General features: G+C 27.7%; 1 protein-coding gene across 4 annotated transcripts; it reads right to left on the bottom strand.

Moving 5' to 3' along the window:
* Positions 1–752: 752 nt before the first annotated feature.
* On the bottom strand, positions 753–23,770 carry LOC123295413 (6-phosphofructo-2-kinase/fructose-2,6-bisphosphatase-like). Of its 4 annotated transcripts, XM_044876755.1 has the most exons (8): positions 23,423–23,770; positions 5,126–5,412; positions 4,165–4,557; positions 3,299–3,517; positions 3,004–3,238; positions 2,438–2,565; positions 1,150–1,234; positions 753–1,074 (listed from the first exon to the last, which is right to left on the bottom strand). In XM_044876755.1, the coding sequence occupies exons 1-8, from the start codon at positions 23,682–23,684 to the stop codon at positions 1,061–1,063; spliced, it is 1,623 nt and encodes a 540-aa protein (XP_044732690.1). In that variant the 5' UTR covers positions 23,685–23,770; the 3' UTR covers positions 753–1,060. The 4 variants fall into 4 exon arrangements, with proteins under 4 accessions (XP_044732690.1, XP_044732689.1, XP_044732692.1 ...); XM_044876754.1 differs by lacking the exon at positions 753–1,074 and having other exon boundaries at positions 1,114–1,234; XM_044876757.1 differs by lacking the exons at positions 753–1,074; positions 23,423–23,770 and adding an exon at positions 7,509–7,735 and having other exon boundaries at positions 1,114–1,234.
* Between the last annotated feature and the right edge of the window lie 419 nt (positions 23,771–24,189).

The raw sequence follows: 24,189 nt of genomic DNA, 5'->3' as shown, positions 1-24,189 counted from the left end.
TTACAAAAATGTTCTTTTATGATTCATCCTGCATATTAAAAAAAAATTAGTGACTTGTTGAGAATTGTCCTTGCTGAGAATTCAATTTCTCTGTTTCTACTCTTTCTTAAACAAAACCGTAAGTATTTATTAAAAATATATTAGCAGATAGTTCTTAAGCAGATGAAACAAGATTCAAGACTTTGCTTTCAATTAACAAACGAGTAAATTTTTTACTTTAACCAATAGCCTTTAATCACATTTAAAGCTATATTTCTTGTTGCTTCGAAAGACGTTCGTCATCGATCCAAAACGTTGTGCGAAATCAATTTTTGGATAACATCAATAACTAAGAAAATATGAATGATGAAATGTACAAATAGAAAGTAAGGAAAATAACACTTTGTGACGTCATAACCTGCAATTAGCCACAGACACTAAAAATCAAAAGTTGTTTTGCAAGGTTTATCAATCGTTTTTAATTTTGATTTCAGATCTTGTCATCATTTCTCGCATATTTTCAAATTTTAATGAACGGAATTTTACCTGTCGTATAACAGAAATTATGAGCTTGAATTCTTTTTGAAACAACACGACTTTGAAAACTACCCTTATTCAGTTCAGTAATCTATTTCAAGACCTAAATGTAAAAAATAAAACTTTTTTTTTTAATATGTTAACATATTATTAAAGACAAACCTCTTCAAAAATTCTCAAAATTGCTTTCTAGTTCCATAGGAAATGAATAATAAAAAAAAAAATTTCGTCATTAAACTTAATGGTTTTTCAATTCGTTAGATTCTAACTAAGTATACATTTTCTTTTATCAAATGATAAATTTTGAGTCTAAAAAACACTTTCAAAATTTATTCCATATTACAAAATAAAAATTCCAATATAAAATTGATATATGACTAGGGGTATAGGGTCCGATCTCGAAATATTTTATATAAAAACTTGTAAAAGTCAGTCGAAGTATGAAAAATATAATTTGAAAGTATACTTTTTAACAAGAAACAAAAAACACATTTCTTTCTTCAATTCTCTCGCGTCCATGAATGATTTTCTTTGGTTTTTTTTTTCAAAAATAATAAGCTGCAAGAGTAATTACATTTTATGAAATTCAAAAATTTACGTTACTCGTTTTTAATATTCAAAAATTTGTGTTACTCGTTAATTCAGAATCCAAAACTGCATCATGTCCATTAACTGGTAAAAATTTATGTTTAAATTTGTCCTCTAATGATCCTGGTATCTGAAAGTTAGAAAAATCAAAAATGAAAAAACGATGCATTTGATAAATTTTCAAATATGGAAATTTAGATCAAGGTGCAACTTTCAATTATGAAATTACGTTATTCTAATATCAATTTTTAATTAGAGATAATTTATTGTATTGTAGGTATATCGTTTTTATCGCGAATAAAAAATGTTTCGACTAAATCTAGTGGCGTTTGTCTAGAAATTTTGGAATTTTATTTAAATAGTAGGTACTATAATATAACCTGTAAAAAGATAAAGGTGTTAGCATGCAAGAAATTGAGAGATTCAATCAAAAAAGTAAAAGATTTAAGAAGCGGTTAATCAAAAGGCATTTAGATAATTCGTGCTTAAGGTATCAAATTTGATAAAATGTATTAAATTAGGTTATATCCTTTTTTTTTTTGTCAAATTTTCGTCTACATAAGGTTGTCATTTGTTTTTCAAAATGAAAATTACTTATGCAGAACATATTCGATTATTAAGGCAATATTCTTTTACAGCCATATTTAGTAAAATAAATTTTAAATTTTACAGTAATGTTCACTAAATGCGGTAAGGAGTTTAGTAAATGTTACAGTTTTCAAGCCCGCTTATAAAAAAATGATATCGAACACTTTTTAGGAGAAAATTATAGACGAAAATATACAGAATAAAATGGATCAAAAATTAAAAGTACCACTATTTTCTATTAACATGCAAGTGTTACATTAACGCAAATCGTTACTACGATGGCTTTAGAACTTTTGCCATTTTTTAACAGGATCACCTTAAAAATCATCACATTCCAGGCATTTTTTTAAATCTTTTACTTTATAATTAATTGAAAACTTTAATTAAGAAAAATTTCTATATCCTCATTTAAATTTTCACTTTATTATTTGTTCAATTTTATTTAAAAGAAAATTAATAAAAAATAATTTAAATAAAATACAACTTCAATAAATAAATAATTTTCTACAATAAATATTTGTCACAAGAAAGATTTGAAGGAAAAATTAGTCTAAAGAAAAAAGAACCTAAAGAAAAAGAGCTTTTTTTTATTATTTCGAAGTTTTTCATAATTATTTTTCACTGCTTTTCATTGTTGGAGCCCTAAAACAAATTATTATCGAAAAATATGGATATACATATAATAAGAGAAAAACTACTGCTATTTGACTTGCTTACAATTTATTGTTATTTATGTAATATTTACCTTTGGTTTTGGCCGATGAGTATCGACAGCATCGACTTGTAATCGAATATGTTCGAGACGACAACCATAAGCGACAGGCGTTAATTTTATCACTGTATGTAATGGAACATGTAAATATGGTAATTCATCTGGAAGAAAATACAAAAAATTAAAGCAATTTAAACAGAATAACAAACATAGTTTATTTACAACAATAAATTTCCTTTGATGAAATGGTGGTCGATGTTGATACATGTTTTCGGCGTTTCTCAAGGTTTAGTGTGTTACGTTCTCCCCCACAAAAAAGGATAGAAAAACACAGACAATCCTACAGAGTTATCCGCATCAATGAAAACGTAGTTTCTTTTGCTTTCCATTAGCAGACAAACTTTTCTGAAGAATTCGCAAGACAAATTCTTTCTTTATAGAAAGTATGTCCGTATATGGCTAGTTATTAATTTTATTTCATTTTATAGCTTCATGATAATAAAAGCCAATCATGATTTCTAGAAGTTCTAGGCTCTTAAATCGACACATTTTTTTATGGTTTTGTATAATTTGCCAAATTTATTAACGATGTGATATACCTGCAGATTTGTCCAAGAAATATGCCAACAGACATCGAATAACCGCTTGATGTGATACAACTAGTACATTTCCTTGCCGTTCTAATTCCATGATAACTGGCTCTAAGCGTGCCACCAAATCCTCATAGCTTTCACCTCTAGGATAGCGATACGCAAATTTATTTTGATCCCTAGCAGTAAATTCTTCCGGATAACTGGTTGATATTTCATCGTAAGTCATTTCTTCACAAATGCCCTGTGAAATAAAAGTAAAAGAATAAATTTACGATCTATTTCGAATAGATCATAAACTTACAGCATCGATTTCATTTAAAGCTTTCCATCGTTCTTGTGGGGCGGGTACTTCTGCTACCGTTTGTATGGTACGTTTCAACCATGACGTCCATACTCTTAAACCTTCTATATTTTGTTCACGAATATATTTAGCTAATTCTTTTGCATACTTTTGTCCACGTTCACTTAAATTAGAATCACCACCTATTCTACCTTCTAAGTTCATTTCGCTTTCACCATGCTGTAACCAAAAACAAAACAGTTAAGTGTTATTATCTTGTTTGCGGCAAAATTATTAATTAAAAGGAACTAAGAATCAGAAGAAAAATTAGGAATGAAAATATAGTAGAAATATTGAATGCAAAATCGTTAATACAAAATTGTTAGGTTAAAAGATAATTCTTTCCAAGAATAAATACAAATAAAGAAACCTACTCCACCAAATTGGCGAAGAAAGTTAACAGTTAATATTTCTGTCTGTTTTACGCTTTTTGGTTTAAATGGGAAATCAATCTTTGGTTCGTTAAAGAAAAAGAAAATTCACTGGGTATAAAAAGGCAGCAGACATTTGGCTGGCAAAATAATAAAAAGTTAAAACCGCAAAAAAGAGAAGGGCGAAGGAAAACTCCTCGCTTTTCTGCAGGATTTGTTTAACAAAAAATATTGATTCCTATATAAGTGATAGAGTTATATCAAACCAAAGTGGCACTGCGAAAAAGATATATATGTTTGTGCACTCATATCTACAGTCTCTCTTGCTCAGTGCCACTTTGTTTTGATAGAACTATACATCCACACGATTTTTTCCAGAGAAATAGCGCCCCTGTATGTTTTACTATTCAAAATAAAATTGAAAATGTTACTTAAAAATGTAAAAGAAATAATTACCCTTGTAATATATATTGTCCTAGGAGTAATATGTATATTCATTAAATAATATACAATCCTTGATTGTATATGCCCTTCGTGTTTATGCACGACAACCTTTTCACCAGTATTATAAATTTTCATAAATGATAAATCCTTTTCTGATTTTTCATCTAACGGATGATAACGGTCTTGATAATGTTGTATTCGTTGTAAGAAATCGGTTAAAGCTGTTTCTGTATTCATGTTGTAATAATCTGGACTGCTAACTTTCACTTCCATAATATTTTGTTCAATAATACTTGGATCATCACATACAGATTCTACAAAAAATAATTTATAACCCATTTTTTCTACAACGATGTTATGTATCATTTTTCGACGATCCATCGTTGAATTTGTTGCATCAAATACCTTGAAATTAAAAAAATAAATAAAATAAAAAATCTAAATATTATCTTTTTAATGTGAAAATTGGGCTGTAAGGGGTTGAAATAGGGGATGCTACTAAAATCTGTTATAAACCGATTTAAATGAAATTTGTTACAGAGATAGTCTAGAGCCTGAGGAAGGAGTTGGAATACAGAATAGGGGAAATACAGGAAATAAAAATATAGAAGAAATACAGAGAATAACGAAGTCATTACAAAATGTGAATCAGAAATTAATGCAATAACGCAAAATAAATGTTCATTTAGAAAGGTGAAGGCAACAGAAGAGATGAACTAGACCACATCCTTCAAGATATAGGTTTAGGTACTAAAAACCAGAGTTCCACACCAAAATAATAAAATTGACGAAATTGTGAACAAAAGGAGGATAAGTGACGGCATATGAAGTGAAGGTTATAGCATAATTATCTTTGTATTTAAAATTGAAGTTGCCCAGCGAAGCGGGTAGTTCACAGGTAGTAAGAAAATAAAAGGTCTAAAAATGAGTTTGAAAATCAAATAATTTTCAAAATAATAAAACATTTACTTACTGCAACTTCCCCACCATTTTTGAGCCACTGACAAACATCTTGTAATGCTTCAACCGCACATTTAGTGCGTAGTGCCATTGCCTCCATATTATCTTGTCGGAAAAATTCATGACTTTTATAAGCGGTTGTAGCATGTCGTCGATATTCTCCCAAATTAAATACTCTAGTATTGATTCCAATCCAATTTAGGTATCTAGACAATTTTTTTGATATGTAAGTTTTACCACGGGCTGGCAAACCAACCATGGCAATAACGTGCGGGCTATTAACATAATTCGCTCTTTCTCCTGTAAAAAAAAAAATTATATATTTAACACATATAATTGATACAAGGATTAGGGAAAATAATGTATACTAATAAATATTCGTATTTATGTTTGAAATGAAAGTTCTAAACTTAAAATCTATTTAATGGATTTTAATGAAATTAAAAATAATATAGAAATATTTCTAGTCATTCTAGAAACATTATAGATTGGAATCTCATTTTTGAATTTTAGCGGCAACAGAATACCAGAAATGGACTAATTAAATGATTTTGTGAACACCAATACCAAAATTTTATTCGTAGCATCAATATTTTTAAACGTTACAAAATTGGGACTAAACTTAATATACCTTGATATATTTCATATATACATGGTATAAAAATACATATGAAAAATTTTTATCAATTTGTTTGAGCCTAAAGTATTTTTATAAAAAAGTGGAATAAAATTGAATATTACGAGCATTCAAATTATTTTTATTTTAAGTTATTATGAATAGGAGGACACCCTGTTTTTTATAATTTATTATTAAATAAACATTATATTTATTACAAAATGCAATAATCATATTTAATACTATATATTATATTATACTCAAGGATAAACAAAAGCGTATATTTTTTATTTAAACGTAAGATTTCTAAATAATATGCTGATAAATTGAAAAAATTTATTGAAATTTGATATCAAAATTTTATGTTCAAAATTAAAGGTCAAAGTTTTGATAAATTTTCCAAAAACTTTTATTTTTATGACTAATGTATATAACTTAAAATTAACTCTCATTGTTTTTTCTTAGAAAAAACAAACCAAATTTTAATCTCCACTTATTTAAATATTGCTATTATAAATTTAAAACATTTTTTTAAATGCGTTATAAATAATAGCAAAATCTATTATTTTAGTTCGCCGATGCAAAAGTTACATTCTTTATCTGGATATCTGCTGTCTGTAAAAACGATATTTCAAAAGATTATTAAAACGTTCGTTTTTCGCTTCAAAAATTATAATCATACTCTCCTCTTAATGCTTCCTGGCAATTTTCGAAAACTAACTTGACAAGAAGCTGAAACAATATGGTAGATTTAATCCGACTTCACATGCATCTTTAAATTGATATACAATAGACATATTCAAGTTTTAGGAAATTGCTTCTCCGTCTAGTTATTCAAATTTTCCCAGGATAATTTCCTTTTAGAAAGTCATTGAACCCAAGAGGGTTGGTATATCCTTGCCTTACTAAGCTAACTATCTAATTTTTTGTCACATTTATCTCAATATCCACTACCCAAATAATTATCGGGTTAACTTATGAGCCGTGAAGGATAAATATTTCGGTAAATGTCGGAAGTATCTTCATAATTATCGTTATTTAACAGCTCCAATAGTGACTAGCGCATTGGATGTACATTTACCGAAAGAACTTTCAAAGTAATATGATGCAGCGACAAAAATATTTAAATAAAATTTCTTAATACTAAAAATTTAATTGTAAGTCGTAAAAATTAATGTTTTTTTTAATTTTCAATAGAAATATAATATTCAAGGATATCTATTATTAGCTTAATTAACTAAATTTGCATTTAATTGTCTTAAAACTCTGCTTTCCGTGTAAATAATGAGCTTAGTTGAACTGATAAGTCATTTAAATATTTTTATATTAATATCTATTAAGTCTTTTGTCTTTAAGCCTTAAAGGATTAAGTCTAATGGTATTTTGAAATACAAAACGTCTATTTTACTGGTTATGTTCAGAAACAAAATACAATATTGTAAAGTTCGTAAAAAAATATACTTCTGATTTGTACTTTGATCAAAAATTTACACATATCTGATCAAAAAAACATCATAAATTCTAAGTAAATTCTGATTAATCTATCAAAATTGAGGTTATTACTACTTAAAATAAGACGACTTTGAACTGTAAACAAATTCATTGAAAAAAATTTCCAAATAATCTTGCTTAAAAACATTTAAATAAAGCGCCATCAAATACTAATGCTATCTAATGAAAAGACTTTGAACTACTATAATCACAAATAGTTTATAACCATTTTTATGATTTTTAATAATATAAATAAAAGCGACAAAAAAAAGATTATAAAACTACATACCATGTTCAAAAGTTTCTTTATTTAAAAATTTAAATCCTAGGTTTTGTAAATCCATGTTTAAATTTAGTCAAATATTTGTTTTTTTGTCAACGAACAAATGATTTAGATATTTTCACACCGAACCACAATATTTATATATTCCACATTATAATTTTTAATTTATTTCCATTTATAGATAAAGCAAGCAGAGAGTATTGATACAAACAAAAAAAGTATTCAAATCACATGTAGAATAAAAAAAAAATGCCACGACTTCAGAAACCAGTTTGAATTTTATAATCGGAAACTGATTGAAGTGCACACCGAGTAACCGTACTCAAATCGTATATTTATAAACTTAGAATGATCTATTCATCTTATTTTATAATTGCCCTCGGAACTCCGTAAATACTAATTGACAATAAAAACTAAATACATAATTTTTTTTATCTAGTTAAGTAAATATAAAAATGTAATTGAACTTGGAAATATACTCCAATCAAGTGTCAAGTAACGGTCACCTTTTTGGAATATTTTATGAATTCGTTAATAAAATTATTATAATAATATAAAATGTAATTATATATGATGGATTGAGATAATAAAATTATAATTACAATTTATGTATGCATAATTTCAAATATTTGTACACATTCATAATGGAATTTCAATTATCTTCAGGAATCAGTAGCAAAAATAGTGCAACGCAATCGAAATTAATTTTATTTAACTTTCCTGGGGTTCGTTCTTCATTTGGATTCCGCCAAATGGCATCCTTTTATCTCTCCTACCATTTCATCCCTTCTCCATTTCTTTACGAAGTCTTCAATAGGCCTTTTCATCATGTTATAAGCGTAAGTGCAGGGTTTATTTTTTCGTACTGACAGCAATAAGTAGGATTAAGATAGAAGATATTTGTTATTCATTTTATCTCATTGGTTATAAATCACTTAGTGCGAAACAAAAGTGGATCGTGATTTTAAAAAGAAAAGCCCTATGGACCTTTTCATCATGTCATATGCGCAAGTGCAGAATTTATTTTTTCGTACTGACAGCAATAAGTAGGACTAAGATAGAAGATATTTGTTATTCATTTTATCACATTGGTTATAAATCATTTAATACGAAACAAATGTGAATCGTGATTTTAAAATGAAAAACCCTATCACTCTTGCTTTCCACTTCTAGTTTTTATCTAATTTTTTAATGTCCGATAAGAAACGCTAATAACATTCAAAGTGAACAAAATTTAGAAAAATGTTTCTTCTGATTTCGTAAGACTCCGTAAATGACGTAATAAAAAAAAAAAAAAACTTCTTAGTTTATCGTAATATCTAAGAAGCCACTGGAAATGATATGAGTTAAAGCGATATATCAGGATTTATTCGCCCAATACGGTAGTTACCTGATGTCGAATTTGTCATATTACCCATAAAAATGTAAAACTAGACTTGATACCATAAGATTTGAAAGTAAAATTAAAATTGATTAAAAAACGAAGAAGTTATAAGCATTCAAAGATTGTTGCCCATCTCTTTTTAGCAAAACTAAGTTTTATATGTAATCTGTATGGCGATACCGTGCAACAACGTCACTAAACTACATCTTCCTCTTCAAATGTTCATATGATGCATACTACTAAAGGTTTTCAAAAACCAACTTAACTTTTCTGCCCGTTCAGTGAGAATTCTTCAGCTGAAGTGATAATTAGGAGAGTTATTGTAGTCATTTCACACGGTATCTCCTAGGCAGATGAATCTTTTGATTAACACTTAATCTTTTTTTGAACTTAACGATAAAATATTCGACCAGACATAATATTATATCTACTTAAAAAAAATTTGTTTAAAGAAATATAATCATTTCAATTTTGATAACATTTCAATTATTTTGTGTTTAATTTTGAAATAAGTTTTTGAAACTGTTCAAATTATCCTTGAACTTTTCGAGTATTTTTGAAACCTTACAAGTACCATATTCACAAAAAAAAGAATAATAAATAAATGACGCCGAAAACATTAACTTTGATACAAAACAAAAGTTCTAATCTTGAAAATATCTAATCTTGTAAATTAATCAAATTAAAACTATCTTTTGGGAAAACATTTTTTACTATCACTGTATTTTTTTTACGGATGAATAAAAATGTTTACTATTTATCGACGTCATCGTGTGTTGCAATTGCGCATTGATTGCTAATTTTAAATTAATTTTCTTTTAATCAATGTCAAAGTCAACCACCGTGTATTAAAATAATTTTCTAATTCATTAAAATATTACCTTATAGAAAATTTCTTTTAAAAACGCAAAATCATTTTATGGTAATTAATATCGATCACCAATAATTCTCTGCTGCCATCTTTGAACGATTCATGAAATAAAAACGATTTTGGGTAAGAAATTATAAAATTTGTTACCTATTTGCATGCTATACAATCCATAAACTTTTTTTTGCATTTTTCGCATAGGTAAGATTTCAGAACGGAAATGATTTGCCGTAGTCGAATTATTTTTTGATTAATTTAAAACAATTAATTTTTGGTTAGTTTAAAACTAAAATTAATTGGGTCGACATAATAGGGTACTTTTTTGGTAGTGACAAATAATTATGAAAAAATTAAAGTTTATATAAAAATATAGTTAAATATTCTGATTTTGAGTCCTAAAAGCAAATTATTGTTTTATTATATTACAATTAAAAGTCGTAATATTTAATCTGTATATCTGACTCGTGTTTTAGATCACGTGACTAAAACACGAGTCTTTATGATGTGACATTATATAGGCAAACATTAAATTTCGATTTTTGCCCCAATTTCCTAGATCAGTTTTTTGTATTTTATAAATACGTATTTCGACTACTAAGTACTAAGTAGTCATCATCAGTATGAATTAGCTAATCGTAATTAATCTTATTATGTATGTTACTCGTTGTTAATTTGGTGGCGGACTGCACCAAAGTCCGCCAGTCAGTGAAGGAGATGCACTCAGCCTCTGAAATTGAGGAGCTGATGAAATTATCAGTGGAAAGGTGGTAAAACACATATTTTGGTATCACAATGGGGTCTATAGCCTAAGTGTGTCCTTCGTGGACAGCCAATATAACCTAACCTAACCTACCATCAACTTTATTTATACATATAATAATTACATACACGACTGTTGTTTTTACCAATATTACGTCACCAAAATGGCTGACACTTTGAATTCACGATGTGCATACATCCTTAACAAATAACAATAAATAATTATAATCAATTTTTCAAATAAAATATGTACACTTAAAAATAACATGAATAAAACATGATTTTATTATGTATATCAATAAAATAAATAAAGACAATGAATGGATGATGATTGTAATTACATCCAAGCCAAAAATGGTTTTACCACAAAAACAATTGAATAGATGGCATAACACGCATTACATTCATTATCACCAACTTGTCATCTACAATACAGCTGCTTATCTTTTGTATGTTCTTTAATGAGTGACTGTTGAGTGAATTCCGCGGCCGCTGTGTACTGCCACTTGATATTTAAAAAAAGAAGTGATTATTAAAAAATCTTTTAATTTATTAACACAACATTACAGTATGTTTCAGGTTTTACGGTCTTATATACACATGATGCATGGCAAGAAAATTATATGAATTCGCATAATAAGCGAGACGGCATACCCAATGAAATATACCGCACAGTTGATACGGTCTTGTAAAAACACATGATTTATGCCAAAAAAACTATATGGATTCGCATATTCAAGGATATATCCATCTGAGCACACCATAAAATATATCGCACAGCAGGTCTTGGGTCTTGCAAACACATGATTCATGACAAAAAAACTATGCGGATTCGGATAATAAACTTATGACAGCTTCTGCTGCTTCAAAAGAAGGCAAAACAACTCGGGTACCAGTAATAACTTTGCAAGACACTGCATATGAAGTAGAAGAAGACTCAATGTATGGATCTGAGATCGCCGATTAATCCAAAGTGAGTAATATGATGGAATTGTCTCTCAAATTTAAAACGCATTATTTTTGAAACTGCATTTTTCGAGGTGTTTGATATGATATCTCAACTTCGACTTAACCGATTCGATTTGGTGGGAATCTTCTTTATAAATTAAATTAAATAACTCAAAAAATTTCAATTTTGAGTATTTTTTTAAAAATCCGAAAAGGTAAAAAAGAGGGGTCAAAACAAAATTTTGGGCCAATGCCATTTTGTGATTTTTTTTTTTTTTTTGTCTAAGGTCCAGACGATAGCAACATCTTTACTAATTAACAATTTTTCAAAATTTTTTGTTTCGGATCAATTCAAAGCCTGTAATCGTGTCATCCACGGTGCCGTGTTTTATTTTGTAGCCCCTTCTTCACTGGCTTGGCCTGTAATTCGAAGAATTAATAATTTTTAATTTTTTAAATTTTTGGATTCTATTTTTTAAATATCATATGAAAAAATGGCTACACAAATGTTTTTCATTTTTGTTTATCTTAGTTTGAAAAATTCCTACGATTTAGTCTTCTAGAGAGACGATAATACTCTCTTAATTCTTCAAAAAATAATGACTGCCTATAATTCCTGTAACATCTTGTACAATAAATAAATAAAAAGTAAATCAGATGTTACTCACGTGTTATTCACGTGGTACATAACATGTTAAGTTCGTGGGTGTTGTTTCAACGTCAATTTTATATTATTTTTGTATAAAATGTAGGTATTTTATATTATGCATATCTACATACAAAAGTATATCATAACATAAAGGGTTTATTATTATCTATATCTACAAACTACAATTATTATAATATCTATGTAATAATGTACTTAACAATTTATATTGCACAGAACAGATTTAAATCTGTTTTACCTTTTTACCCGACTGTTAAGAAGTAATTATGATTTTCGCGCGTATCTCGTATGTATGTATATTTGTAAATTTTTTATTACCTCGTATATTCCAAACAGCTTAATAGATTTCAACATTTAACGTATAATATATTTGTCTAAAAAACCCAAGTGTTCATAGATTGGTGTTTGAAAAAACAAAACATGGCGGATTTTTGGATTGAAATAGTAATACGTTAGTTAAAAAAATTAACAAAACCTATCGAGTAGGGTATTAAAATAAAGGAAATTAAAAGTCTAAAATAATATAAATAATTAAAAAAAATAAAAAACCTGATTGCGTTAAATAAAATCTGACAACAAAAAAAAACAAGTCCAGAAGTTTACATAGCGACTTTAACAGTCGACGCCAATTAACATCTAGACCGACTTATATATTCCCAATAATAGGCCCCGACTCTTAAAGACGCTATATAAACTACTGGACTTGTTTCTTTGTTTTCAGATTTGATTTAACGCAGTCGGTTTTTTTTGTTTATTTTATTAACTTTTAAGCATAGACTATAATATTCAAAAGGTTGCCAATTTTATTTAAAGAATATTAACTGTTGTTAGCTGTTGATCTCAAATAACTAACTTAATGTTTCAAATATCCTGTATATATTGAAGTGGATATTAGGACTTTATTATACTTATTTTATCCAAAATATGTATCAACAAAGTTAACTCATAACTTGAACCAGACACACAATTTATTTGATCCACAAATAAACAGACCTCATAATAGATACTTAACAGGTGTGCTTATCTAATTAATTAGTATAATTTTTATTTTGGATAACATAAAGCACTCACTCATATTCCATTATTTAATTTAATATTTACATAATTTTAAATTGCTGTTAAAACAAATTTATAAGAAAATTTTATGGAAAACTTTTATTATTGTTTACATCTATTGGAAAATTTTCCATATAAACTATCTATGATTTTTATACCATGTATATGAAATATACATATTATACTATGTATATGAAATATACCAAGGTATTAAGTTTAGTCCCTGTAGGTGTCATTTAATAAAAGATTTTTCGAAATTAATGCCTTAAAAGAGTGTTCAAATTAAGATGAGCATTTCTGTGGGCTATTATTTCTAGCTAATTAATAATAATTTTATAATGTAGCTAAATATTTTTATTGTGGGTCCTTAAGGGGATATATTTTAACAAAATGCTTAAAAGGGTGAATTAGGGGATGAATGTATTTATGAAAATTCACCATTTTGGAGTCCACTACTTAATCGATTTTAAAAATTATTTCACCTATAGAATCATCCTACATTATCAGGAAGTGACATGGGAGTATTTTATTTTCAAAAAATTTTAAACGCCCAGGGTAGGTAAGTGAGGGTAAGGAAAATGAAGGCTATAACACGGTAGTTTTTGTTTTTTTGAAATTACCCAGCGAGACTGGTGGATAACTGCAAGTTTCTTATAAATTTGAAATCCGTGATGCATTTTCCAGGAGATATTTCAAATTCTAGTGTATTGTATGCAATTTGTTATTTGTTTAAAATTATTTTAAAGCAATAAATTAGAATAATAAATGATAATTTGCATTATTCATTAATTATTATGCAAAATAGATTAAAGTGTTATGAGTAGTACAAAAAATTCTTTTATGAGTTATTAATTATGCGTCTACATTTACAATATACATTTGTTTCTTTAGCAAAAGTTTTTGTATGCTAAAAGATATTAACTTCTTTTTTAAAATATATTTCTAATCTCTATATATTATAAATGTGAAAGTAAGAATGTTTGTTTGTTTATTAGATTTTCTCGCAAAAACTACTGAATAGAATTGAATGAAACTCGATAGTAATATAGCTCATACATCAGACTAACACATGAGCTATAATTTATAAAAATATTTTTTTTAATCTAACATTTTACTGACCATCTATGAGTACCATTTTGAAACATTAACTAAATATTTCTGTAAAAATAGTAAACGAAATACAATTCATGGTCATATTTTCTGATAAACTCAAGGAATTATGGCTATTTTACATTTAAAAAATTTTTAAGCTGTACATATATTTTACCTGTGTTAAACTATCCCTATCCGTTATTCGAGTGTTATAGAAGGTGGATAAGTGAGAACAAGGAAGTTGAAGGCTATATCGCGATGGTCTTTACCAATCTTTACTTTTAAAGCCAGCGAAGCTAGTAATGTATAATTGTTAAACAATTTCTTAATTTTAAAACAAAATTTGTACAGAAATAAAAATTTTTTGCAAAAAATAAAAAGGATAAAAGTAAAAAGTATATAAATCTATTCGATTTAAATACTATCTTAAATTTTGCATGAAGGTTAAAAATTCTAGTTCTATCAGTTTATGAATTTTCACTCCAATGATAATTACTCATGACCAGCATTTAATATGAAACATTTTACTCGTGACTATCGAATTTTTAATAATTGATTATAATTATAACATTATTATTAATTGATAAAAATTAAATAATATTTCTTCATATTTTCAAATTGATAAAAATGAATCAGCCTTTTTTCCGGTCATTTGACCGGATTGAAAGATTTGCTTGTTATCTTTTAAAATTATTTTTTATACCAATCTTATACCTACTCAAGACTTTAATAGAGTATTGGAGCTGATAACTTCATTACTATAAATGAATAAATTTAGAAATTTTCGCACATTAATGTAATGAAATTGTGTAAAAAGTGTAAAAGATCGAAAAAATGGAAAGTATTTTATAATAATAAATTACATAATTTATTCCTTATCAATAAAAAAACTGGTTTTTGACGTGCCTCTTGCCTACAGAACACTGACCTAGAGAATTCTTAAATACAAGTACTACGTCTAAAATCTCACGTTTGCATCGCAAAATCTTATAAATTATATCAAAAACAGAATAAGTTACTAAAGTATTTTTTTCAGAATTTAAAGAGGTATAAGCTTGGAGACACGGACATAAAGGCGCAATTTACGCTACATTAGTACGCGTAAAAACAAAAAAAAAAAAAACACTTTACACTATATATTTTGCATATTCAAAAACCAATTCAAATTTACTTAGAAAACAATGTAGAGTGTCATGGTGATTTGAATGACATCATGACTTGGCATACAATTTTTTTTATGTATGCAAATTTAAGCACTTGTAATCAACTAACCTGTTTCGTTCTATCATGGTGTGACGTAATACTTTCAATCATTTCTGATTTGTGTTTGCTATCACGTGATTGAATGCCAATTTTACTAAAATTATTTTATAAAAATAATAATAATCCATATTTTTTTATGAACTTTTATCCAACCGATTGATTTATTGTTAGTGGCCAAAAGCCTATTATTAATAATTGGAATTTTGTGTCAGTGTCTCCACGTGTATTAGAAATTAATAAATCTTTCTAAAAAATATGTTTATTTTAATTAATAAATTTAATTACGTTTAAATTCACACACATCGATACGATTTTCAAGGTCTTCCCCTTTCCTTATTCTACTATGTAAGTGTAGGTATAAAATATGTAATAAACATGTGCTCAAAATAAAACACATTAGAGATATTATAGAGAGGTGTATGTAAAATAAAATTAGCTAAAATACAAGTTTGATTTGAAGTTTAAGTTCACATCACTATGAGACTGTGTGATGGTGTTGTGTAAATACAAACATAATAATTACATTTTTATTAGCTAATGTAGACTTAACAACAACATTGCTTAACGCGTCATGTAAATAGGTCTGAAACAATCATATTATTAGCTTCCTACTAATAGCACAGTTTCTATCATACGAATCAGTTTTAAACAAAATTATTCGTGATGGAAAATCACAATTCAAATACAATTATTTGTACAATTATGATTCGATAGAGAATTATTTTGGGAGCTATCCCAACAGAGAAACGGTTGACTACTGTGAGAATTCTGTGTGGTCTCTAGCCTAAATATAATCTTTTATTTTCATTTACTTATAACAATTTCCCCGGTGATGCTAGGAAAAAAATTTGGTCATAGGTGTTCATAAAATCACCTAATTAGTCCTTTTCCGGCTGTTCGTCCGTCCGTTCGTCTGTGGACACGATAACTCAAAAACGAAAAAAGATATCGAGCTGAAATTTTTACAGCGTACTCAGGACGTAAAAAGTGAGGTCAAGTTCGTAAATGAGCATCATAGGTCAATTGGGTCTTGGGTCCGTAGGACCCATCTTGTAAACCGTTAGAGATATAACAAAAGTTTAAATGTAAAAAATGTTCCTTATCAAAAATTAAACAACTTTTGTTTGAAACATTTTTTCGTAAACATCACTGTTTACCCGTGAGGGCGCCAATTATGCGGAAATTTTATGATATGTACTATACTTGATTATCAGTTATGTATGTGTCACATGTTTGCATGTGTAATGTGATAAAGAAATCAACACTGACTATGCATGGTATTTCAACAATTAACTCAGTCAATTGTTTTTTTCACTTGTTTTAATTTCAGCATAGTATGCTAACTAAACTTCTAACAGTTACAGACAAAATAATCAACAAAAAGAAATGAAATTTTATTTCACAGCTTTTCCTTATAAAATCAGCTTGCAAAAATACATTACCATTAACATCATCATCTGACAGGCAGTTTGTTATTTTAGTGGCAATGTTTCCGGATAATGAGGAAACACCCAGTAGACTAGGCTCAAATAACTGACATTTTTTTTTTTAAATTAAATTTCTAGTTAAGTATGTGAGTGTGTTTTTGTTTCGAGTTTCAGCTGTCTGAATGGCCTTTTTAGTTAAAGTTCAAATAATTCATTTTCAAGTTTAAGGTCCCTCTTCATTATCTTGGTTTGCGATGTATGAAACTGATTTAACTTAGGTTTGGATATAATCCATTATCTACGTGTTATATACGGACTTTTTTTAGTTACCTAGCGCACAGAATTGATTTCTCGAGTTCTCGAGGCGTTAAGTTTTTTGAGAATTCTCGATCAGAAACCAAAAACAAAAAATATTTTTCCCAATGCCGGGTTTTGTTTTCAATAGCCACCAAATCTTATTACGAGATAACTTACCTACTTTTCCAAAATCTGCAGCAAGTTCCAGTGTATCCAACGGAGTGTGTTTTGTACACAAACTAAAATTGTTTTGGGAGCATCCACATGAAGAACTCATTTTTAAATTTGACAATTTCTAGATAATTAACCGTAACAAAGCCCAATGTTCAAACTATATGAAATATACTATAATTATAACACTAATAATACAAATAATCTTCTTTATTTTCTGAATATTATATTTAGAAATTCTTTATTTGTATTCGGTGTCTAAACAAATTTAATAAATCCCGTTATTTTATCAGTGGCATTACAACAGTTGTCAGTGTGGTACGATAAGATAATGTACTGTACACGGACTGACGAAATGCCACAATTATTTACTAACAGTGCTATAGATTTACTGTATGATTTGAAGCAAAAAATAGAATGTTGCAAAATTTTTTATTTGTTTATAAATAAAATAAACATAAAAAAATTGTTATCTAAATGAAAATATTATTTATTCTAAGAAAATAAAAAATGCATAGAATTACAAAAATTTATTTTATCAAATTTTATGGAGATCATGGTAATAATTTCCTTTGTTCTTTTGTTTTTCTAGAGTGTGAACACTCGAATACGGAATGACTTTTTACAAAGGAAGTGCAAATAGTAGTTAATTAGCATTTACAATTAGATACTCATTTATAATTTTATATGTGAATCGTTAATACGCATAACAAACTGAGATGTTATTGGGTAGGTACTACAAACCATAATAAATGACCACACGGTAAGAAATTTTTTTCGATATCACTATGTAAGTATGTCTAGTCGAAAAGTTCAAATCGGTGATACATAGAAATGGTCTTAAAAATACGTGTGATAGCTAGTTAGATTCGGAATGATGTCTAGAAAAATTTGCCAGAAATTCGTTTTTCGCCAATATGTATTTCATGAAGCATTAATAATTAAGAAATTTTAAAAACAACATCCGCAAAGAAGAGGTTCTGTGAACACGATAGTTGAAAAACGAAAAACGATATCGAGCTTCGAAATTTTTATAGCGTTCTCAGGACATAAAAGGTGAAGTCGAGTTCGTAAATGAACAACATAGGTCAATTAGGTCCGCAGGACTCGTCTTGTAAACCGTTAGAGATAGTAAAGTTTAAATGTAAAAATATTCCTTATAAAAAGATAAACAACTTTTGTTTGAAACACTTTTTCGTAAACATTACTGTTTACCCGTAAGAAAGCAACTTATATAGTATGTATTACATGAGATTATCAGTTATGTGTTTGTGTCATATATGTATGTTTGGCTACCTTTCTTTACTTATATGACGTAAAAAAACATACGATTGCGTAATTAACACTGTCTATACATGGTATCTCAACAATTAACTCAGTCAATTGGATGATTTTACTTATTTTTAACTTGACATTTGCAAAAAAATAAATTTTTGGAGGATGATAGGTTCTAGGTTTAATGGTGGTCAGCTTCATTTTCTCAAATGTATTTTTTTAGACCCTATATTTTCTGTAGATTATTCGTTTTTATAACTATTATTTTAAAAAAAATTTTTAATGATTTAAGCAAAAAAATAACAGATATTTTCATTGATTTCTTCTGCGAGAACTATTGTTTTTTATGCAAATTCCCCCCTCCCCATAACACACGTGCTTCACATTGCCATGTTTAATGCTAAAGCTTTATGTATTGTGTAATTAATATAATATTTTGGCATACGCTTCTGCCAAATGCTCTTTAGTGGTAGAAATTGACGAACGTGTCACAACAAAAATATTTTGAATCTCAAAACACAAAATATGAAATTAGAGGTGATTGCCACAAAATGATGTGTTTAGATAGACAGTATTGTTCAATACAATATTACCACTGAATTTTAAAGAGATCTGTATTTTAAGAACATAATATAAGAGTATACATTATTAACTATTATCTTAATGTATAAAAAATTTAGATTTCTTATGTTTATATCCACACAAGTTTTTTTTAATTTACCGAGTACGACTTATATTAAAATAATTACACGAACAGACCCGAAAATTTCTGAAGGTAATATTTTTTGCTTACTTCTTTTTTATTGCGATGAGAGAAATTCTCACAATTTCTGATAAACTTGAAACAAAATTTATTTTTATAAACTGTAGATAGTTTGAAAAAATCTAAAAAATTAATAATTCGAAAATAGATAAAATTATATGAGTATGAATATTAATTATTTATGTTTTAAATCGACCGTAAGCAAAATGCTCATAACGCAAGTGCTGACGGATTAATTTTTGTCATGGTAACCGTTGCCATGATAACAGCTACATTATCAGCGAATAGCACGGACTGTATCTTATTTTCAAAAAAATTGAGCTTCGTACAAAAGAAATAGAATTGTGAACATGAAATTGTGAACAAAAAGGGGACATAACTAAGACAAGACAAGTGAAGGCTATAACGCTGTAGTTTTTGTTTTTAAAGTTGAAATTGGTAATATATTTTTGGACAATGGGTTTCTTCCATTTACGTGGTAACATCTTTTTGAAGAATCCTGTATAATAATTTTATTATCATTGAAATTATGCAATTTATGGGAAAATAATCGTTAAACTCATTTTTATGTTTTTTAAATATTGATTACAATTATAAAATTATTACTGACGTCAATAGAGAAAAAAATTTGTTTAATTATAAATTAATAATTTTAAATTACAAATTTAAATTATTTATTATCAGTTTATATATAATAAGTAGATTTTTAGTTATTAAGAAATCGACTTCCAAACTTTCGATCGAAGAAAGAAATGAAAATAAAAAAATTCTATATGTACGTTAGAATCCAAAAGTCACGAAAGTCCAATTTATTCGACAACTAGGCAAACATTTTCTAAAAAAGTTGCCAAAATTCGTATGGGATTTCGGATGATATCTCAGAAACAAAGCATAAATAAATACAACTTTTAGTATTACAGAAATTGAGAATAACAAATTTTTTGAATTTTCTTAAGCGTTGTCCCATATAAAAATCGAAAAAATCACAAACAATTTTTTGTTTCGGAACTTGATAAAATTAAGTATAGGATAATTTTGAACCAAAAATTAGATGATTAGATGCATACTCTCTAAGATCTGAAAAAAAATCCATATGAAAATTTGGGTCTAATTTACACAAAAAAATCCAAAAAACAAGACAAGCATTTTTTGAAATTTTCAGGGACATACAAAATTCCAAATTTTCATTAGGAAGCTCAGAGAAATACTTGAAGTTCTCTACGGAACCCCAAATAACACACAATATTAAATAAAAAAAATTCAATTGATTAGTAATCCATAAAAAAAAATACAAAAAATATTGTTTATGCGTAATTTATTTAATAAATTGTTTGTTTATAAAAATTTTCAATCAGGAAATTTCATTTCATATTGTAAACAATCTGAAACTATTAAGACATGTGACTTCTACTATTTGTTTACAATTCTAGTTTGATTAATAATATTGATAAAAAAAAAATAGGATTTAATGAGGAGGCCCCGTAAAAATTTATTTTCTATGGAAGGAAATAAAAAATATTTTTAATTAGCAGAACTCTCATAAATTTGAAGGGTTTCATTTTTTAGCTAACAAAAATTATTCCTAAATTTTAGAACTATAATGAAGTCACGACGAGAAAATTGACACCTCAAATGTATGTATTGAAATGAAATCAGTTTATAAAGACATTGAAGTCATACTAAGAGAATAGTAAACAAGTGAAAACAAACAATTGACTGAGTTAATTGTTGAAATACCATGCATAGTCAGTGTTGATTTCTTTATCACATTACACACACAAACATGTGACACATACATAAAATTTCCGCCTAATTGGCGCCCTCACGGGTAAACAGTGATGTTTACGAAAAAATGTTTCAAACAAAAGTTGTTTAATTTTTGATAAGGAGCATTTTTTACATTTAAACTTTTGTTCTATCTCTAACGGTTTACAAGATGGGTAAACTCGATATCTTTTTTCGTTTTTGAGTTATCGTGTCCACAGACGGACGGACGGACGGACAACCGGAAATGGACTAATTAGGTGATTTTATGAACACCTATGACAAAAATTTTTTCCTAGCATCATTATTTTTAAGCGTTACAAACGTGGGATTAAACTTAAATCTAATTAAAATAAAAAATGTATACAGATAATTAAAGGAAATGTAAAAAATTACATTTCTGCTCAACTGTGTTTATTTCTTCATATCAGGTATTGAAGTCATGTTACAGCCTTTTATACATTCATAAATACCAAAAAAAATAAGCGCGACACTTCCATTATTAAATAATCACGCTTACTTTCTTTGACTGTAGAAGTGTAGACTAAATCAACCGCCAATTTATCAAATATTATGTGTTTAAAAGCGATTGACCTTTTCAACTAAGAAGTTACTTAAAAGAATGAAATTTTCCAGAGTATAAAATTTTCTCTAAATAATAATTATTATATTTTCTAATAATTTCTTATAGATACTGACATGACAATAAATTGAACGATTTATATCGATAAATCTCGAAAAAAATTATCTTTAAAATCAATATTTTTAATTTTCAAGGTTCATTTTATTAGAAATTTTCAATTAATACATTACATTCTACCCGGACATGTTTTTCATATGAAAAATCTGCGACGATAATCAATTTATTGATTTTATAAAAATATTTTAATTAAACGAAAACCCTTAACATACAAGGTCTTTTCTTCTGTAAAAATTGCATTCAAACGTTGCGCACAAAACCATTTCTTTATATTTCATTCATAATTTACACTACGTTTTTTTTTTTTTTACTATATTTTTCATACTCAAAATTTTTCTCAATGATGTACTTTTGCTTCATTGCTTACTTTGCACTTTAGGTAATAACTCGCAACATTTGAAACTCGAAATTGATTCTTTTGAACCTTTAATACTTCAAACCTCGATTAGAGAAAAATGCAATAGTTTGAATTTTTTGTATTTCTCCGTGAGTTTCGAGTTCTTTAAATTCGAACGTAAACAGTTGTTTGTCATTTCTAAACTTATTTTACAAATTGCTTATAGTTATTCGAAAATTGATGGAACTTCGATAATCAATTTGCACGAAATTCGATTATCAATTTAACATCTTTCAAATCGTTAACCATTCATAAAGTCCTAATACAATCTCTGTCTCTAATTCTTAGATATACTGCAGATCCTTGTGGAAATATTTCAGACAAAAGGCTTAAAAAGATTAACGAATACAAAACAAGGAATACTTTATGAATACATTTTTTTTTAATAAGAAACCCTTTTTCTCAAGGGATTTTTAGGTTTATTTTGAAAAAATGTATTTTCCATGAGCATCCTAAATGAACACAGCCACTTTGTGGAAAAAAAAAACAGCTTTGTTCGTCTATCCAACAAAAAAAAAATTAAGGAGTTATTCATTTTTACGCTCATGAAGAGGATCATTGGGCTACCCACCTTTTTGCCTAATGAGAGACAAAAGCAGAACTTTCGGTCCAGAGGGCAAATCAGAAATTTTTTGCCTCATAAAATCAACAGTATTTTAGCATGAACACATAGTTAGCTAACTAAATCATAAATCCAGATCGAGGAGGACGAAATTTTAATTTATTCCGAACACCATTTGAATTCTAAACAATTAACTATATATTATCTATGAAATATCCCGAGCTATGCGCACCACCCTTTTTTTTTCCAAAGGGATACTTTATAAAACAAAAGAAAAATACGACTAAATATTTTTTAAACAATCTAAATATTTTGTTAAACTAGATTTTCTACTTTTCTGTAAAATTCTGTAATTAAAACCAAATATTCGTCCGTAATTTTAGATAAAACAATGAATAATGAGAATTAATTCAAAAACACATCTTAGTTCAGAACCCAATTGTTACATTCAACAATCAATGTGTTTGTTTATATTTTAATAATTTCAAAATGAAAAACGTTGTGAATACAATTGATAACAAACTTACCACGAATTGGAAATGGTTTTGTTTGTATTGTTTCGGTTGTTGGAGGTAACAGTCGTTTTGTTTCAGGTGACATTACACTAGGACATAACCACAAATCACTATTATTTATACGTTTATGTTCATATGTTGTATAATATGTAGTAAAATTATGTTCATTGTCTGTATCACTAGACTGCTCTGATAGCTCTTTATTATTGATAAAATTCACTGGATGCGTTGATGAGGTGCAGCGCACACGTAACGAACCACATATCACATCCATGCCCAGCAAAACACTAAAATGTTACAATATTACAGATTCACAGAGATGTTATTACATGCATCCATTATTATTATTCATATTCAAAGTTACACCGTATTTATATTTGACAGTTTTTATATATAACATCACGATTATATATTTTTTTGCGAATTAAAATTCGTTTTCATAATCATCATCAGTTCGCCGCGCCGTGCGGCTTGACGGGGGAAATTTCGTCATATCAATAGTAATAATAAATATTAATGTTTTTTATTTTTGTTGAATAGAATATTCACTGTCTTCTGTAAAGTGGGAATGGGAATAAAATTCTATATGAAATATAATTTACACGTTATATTATCATAGCAGCAGGAAACATTTTTTATAAAATGGAAAACTCTCCATCATTTTCACTCTCTAGATTTTGTACATTGTAGCAGATCAGAGGTGATCGGGGAAAGCTTTGATTCTTAAAATATTTATTAATAAGTGGGAATCCCTTATTTGTCCTCTCTATCAATTTCTT

This window comes from Chrysoperla carnea, chromosome 3 (assembly GCF_905475395.1).
Source record: "Chrysoperla carnea chromosome 3, inChrCarn1.1, whole genome shotgun sequence".
In the NCBI taxonomy this organism is placed as follows: Eukaryota; Metazoa; Arthropoda; class Insecta; order Neuroptera; family Chrysopidae; genus Chrysoperla; species Chrysoperla carnea.
The sequence above is the reverse complement of the archived record's forward strand: the minus strand, read 5'-3'. Positions and strand labels throughout refer to the sequence as shown.

Coding starts and splice junctions, on each gene's coding strand:
- LOC123295413 (XM_044876754.1), bottom strand. CDS start 23,684: ATGGATGTGATATGTGGTTCGTTACGTGTGCGCTGCACCTCATCAACG. Junction 5,413..23,422: donor AAAACCATTTCCAATTCGTG/GTAAGTTTGTTA, acceptor TTTTTTTTACAG/GAGAAAGAGCGAATTATGTT. Junction 4,558..5,125: donor AAAATGGTGGGGAAGTTGCA/GTAAGTAAATGT, acceptor TTTAATTTCAAG/GTATTTGATGCAACAAATTC.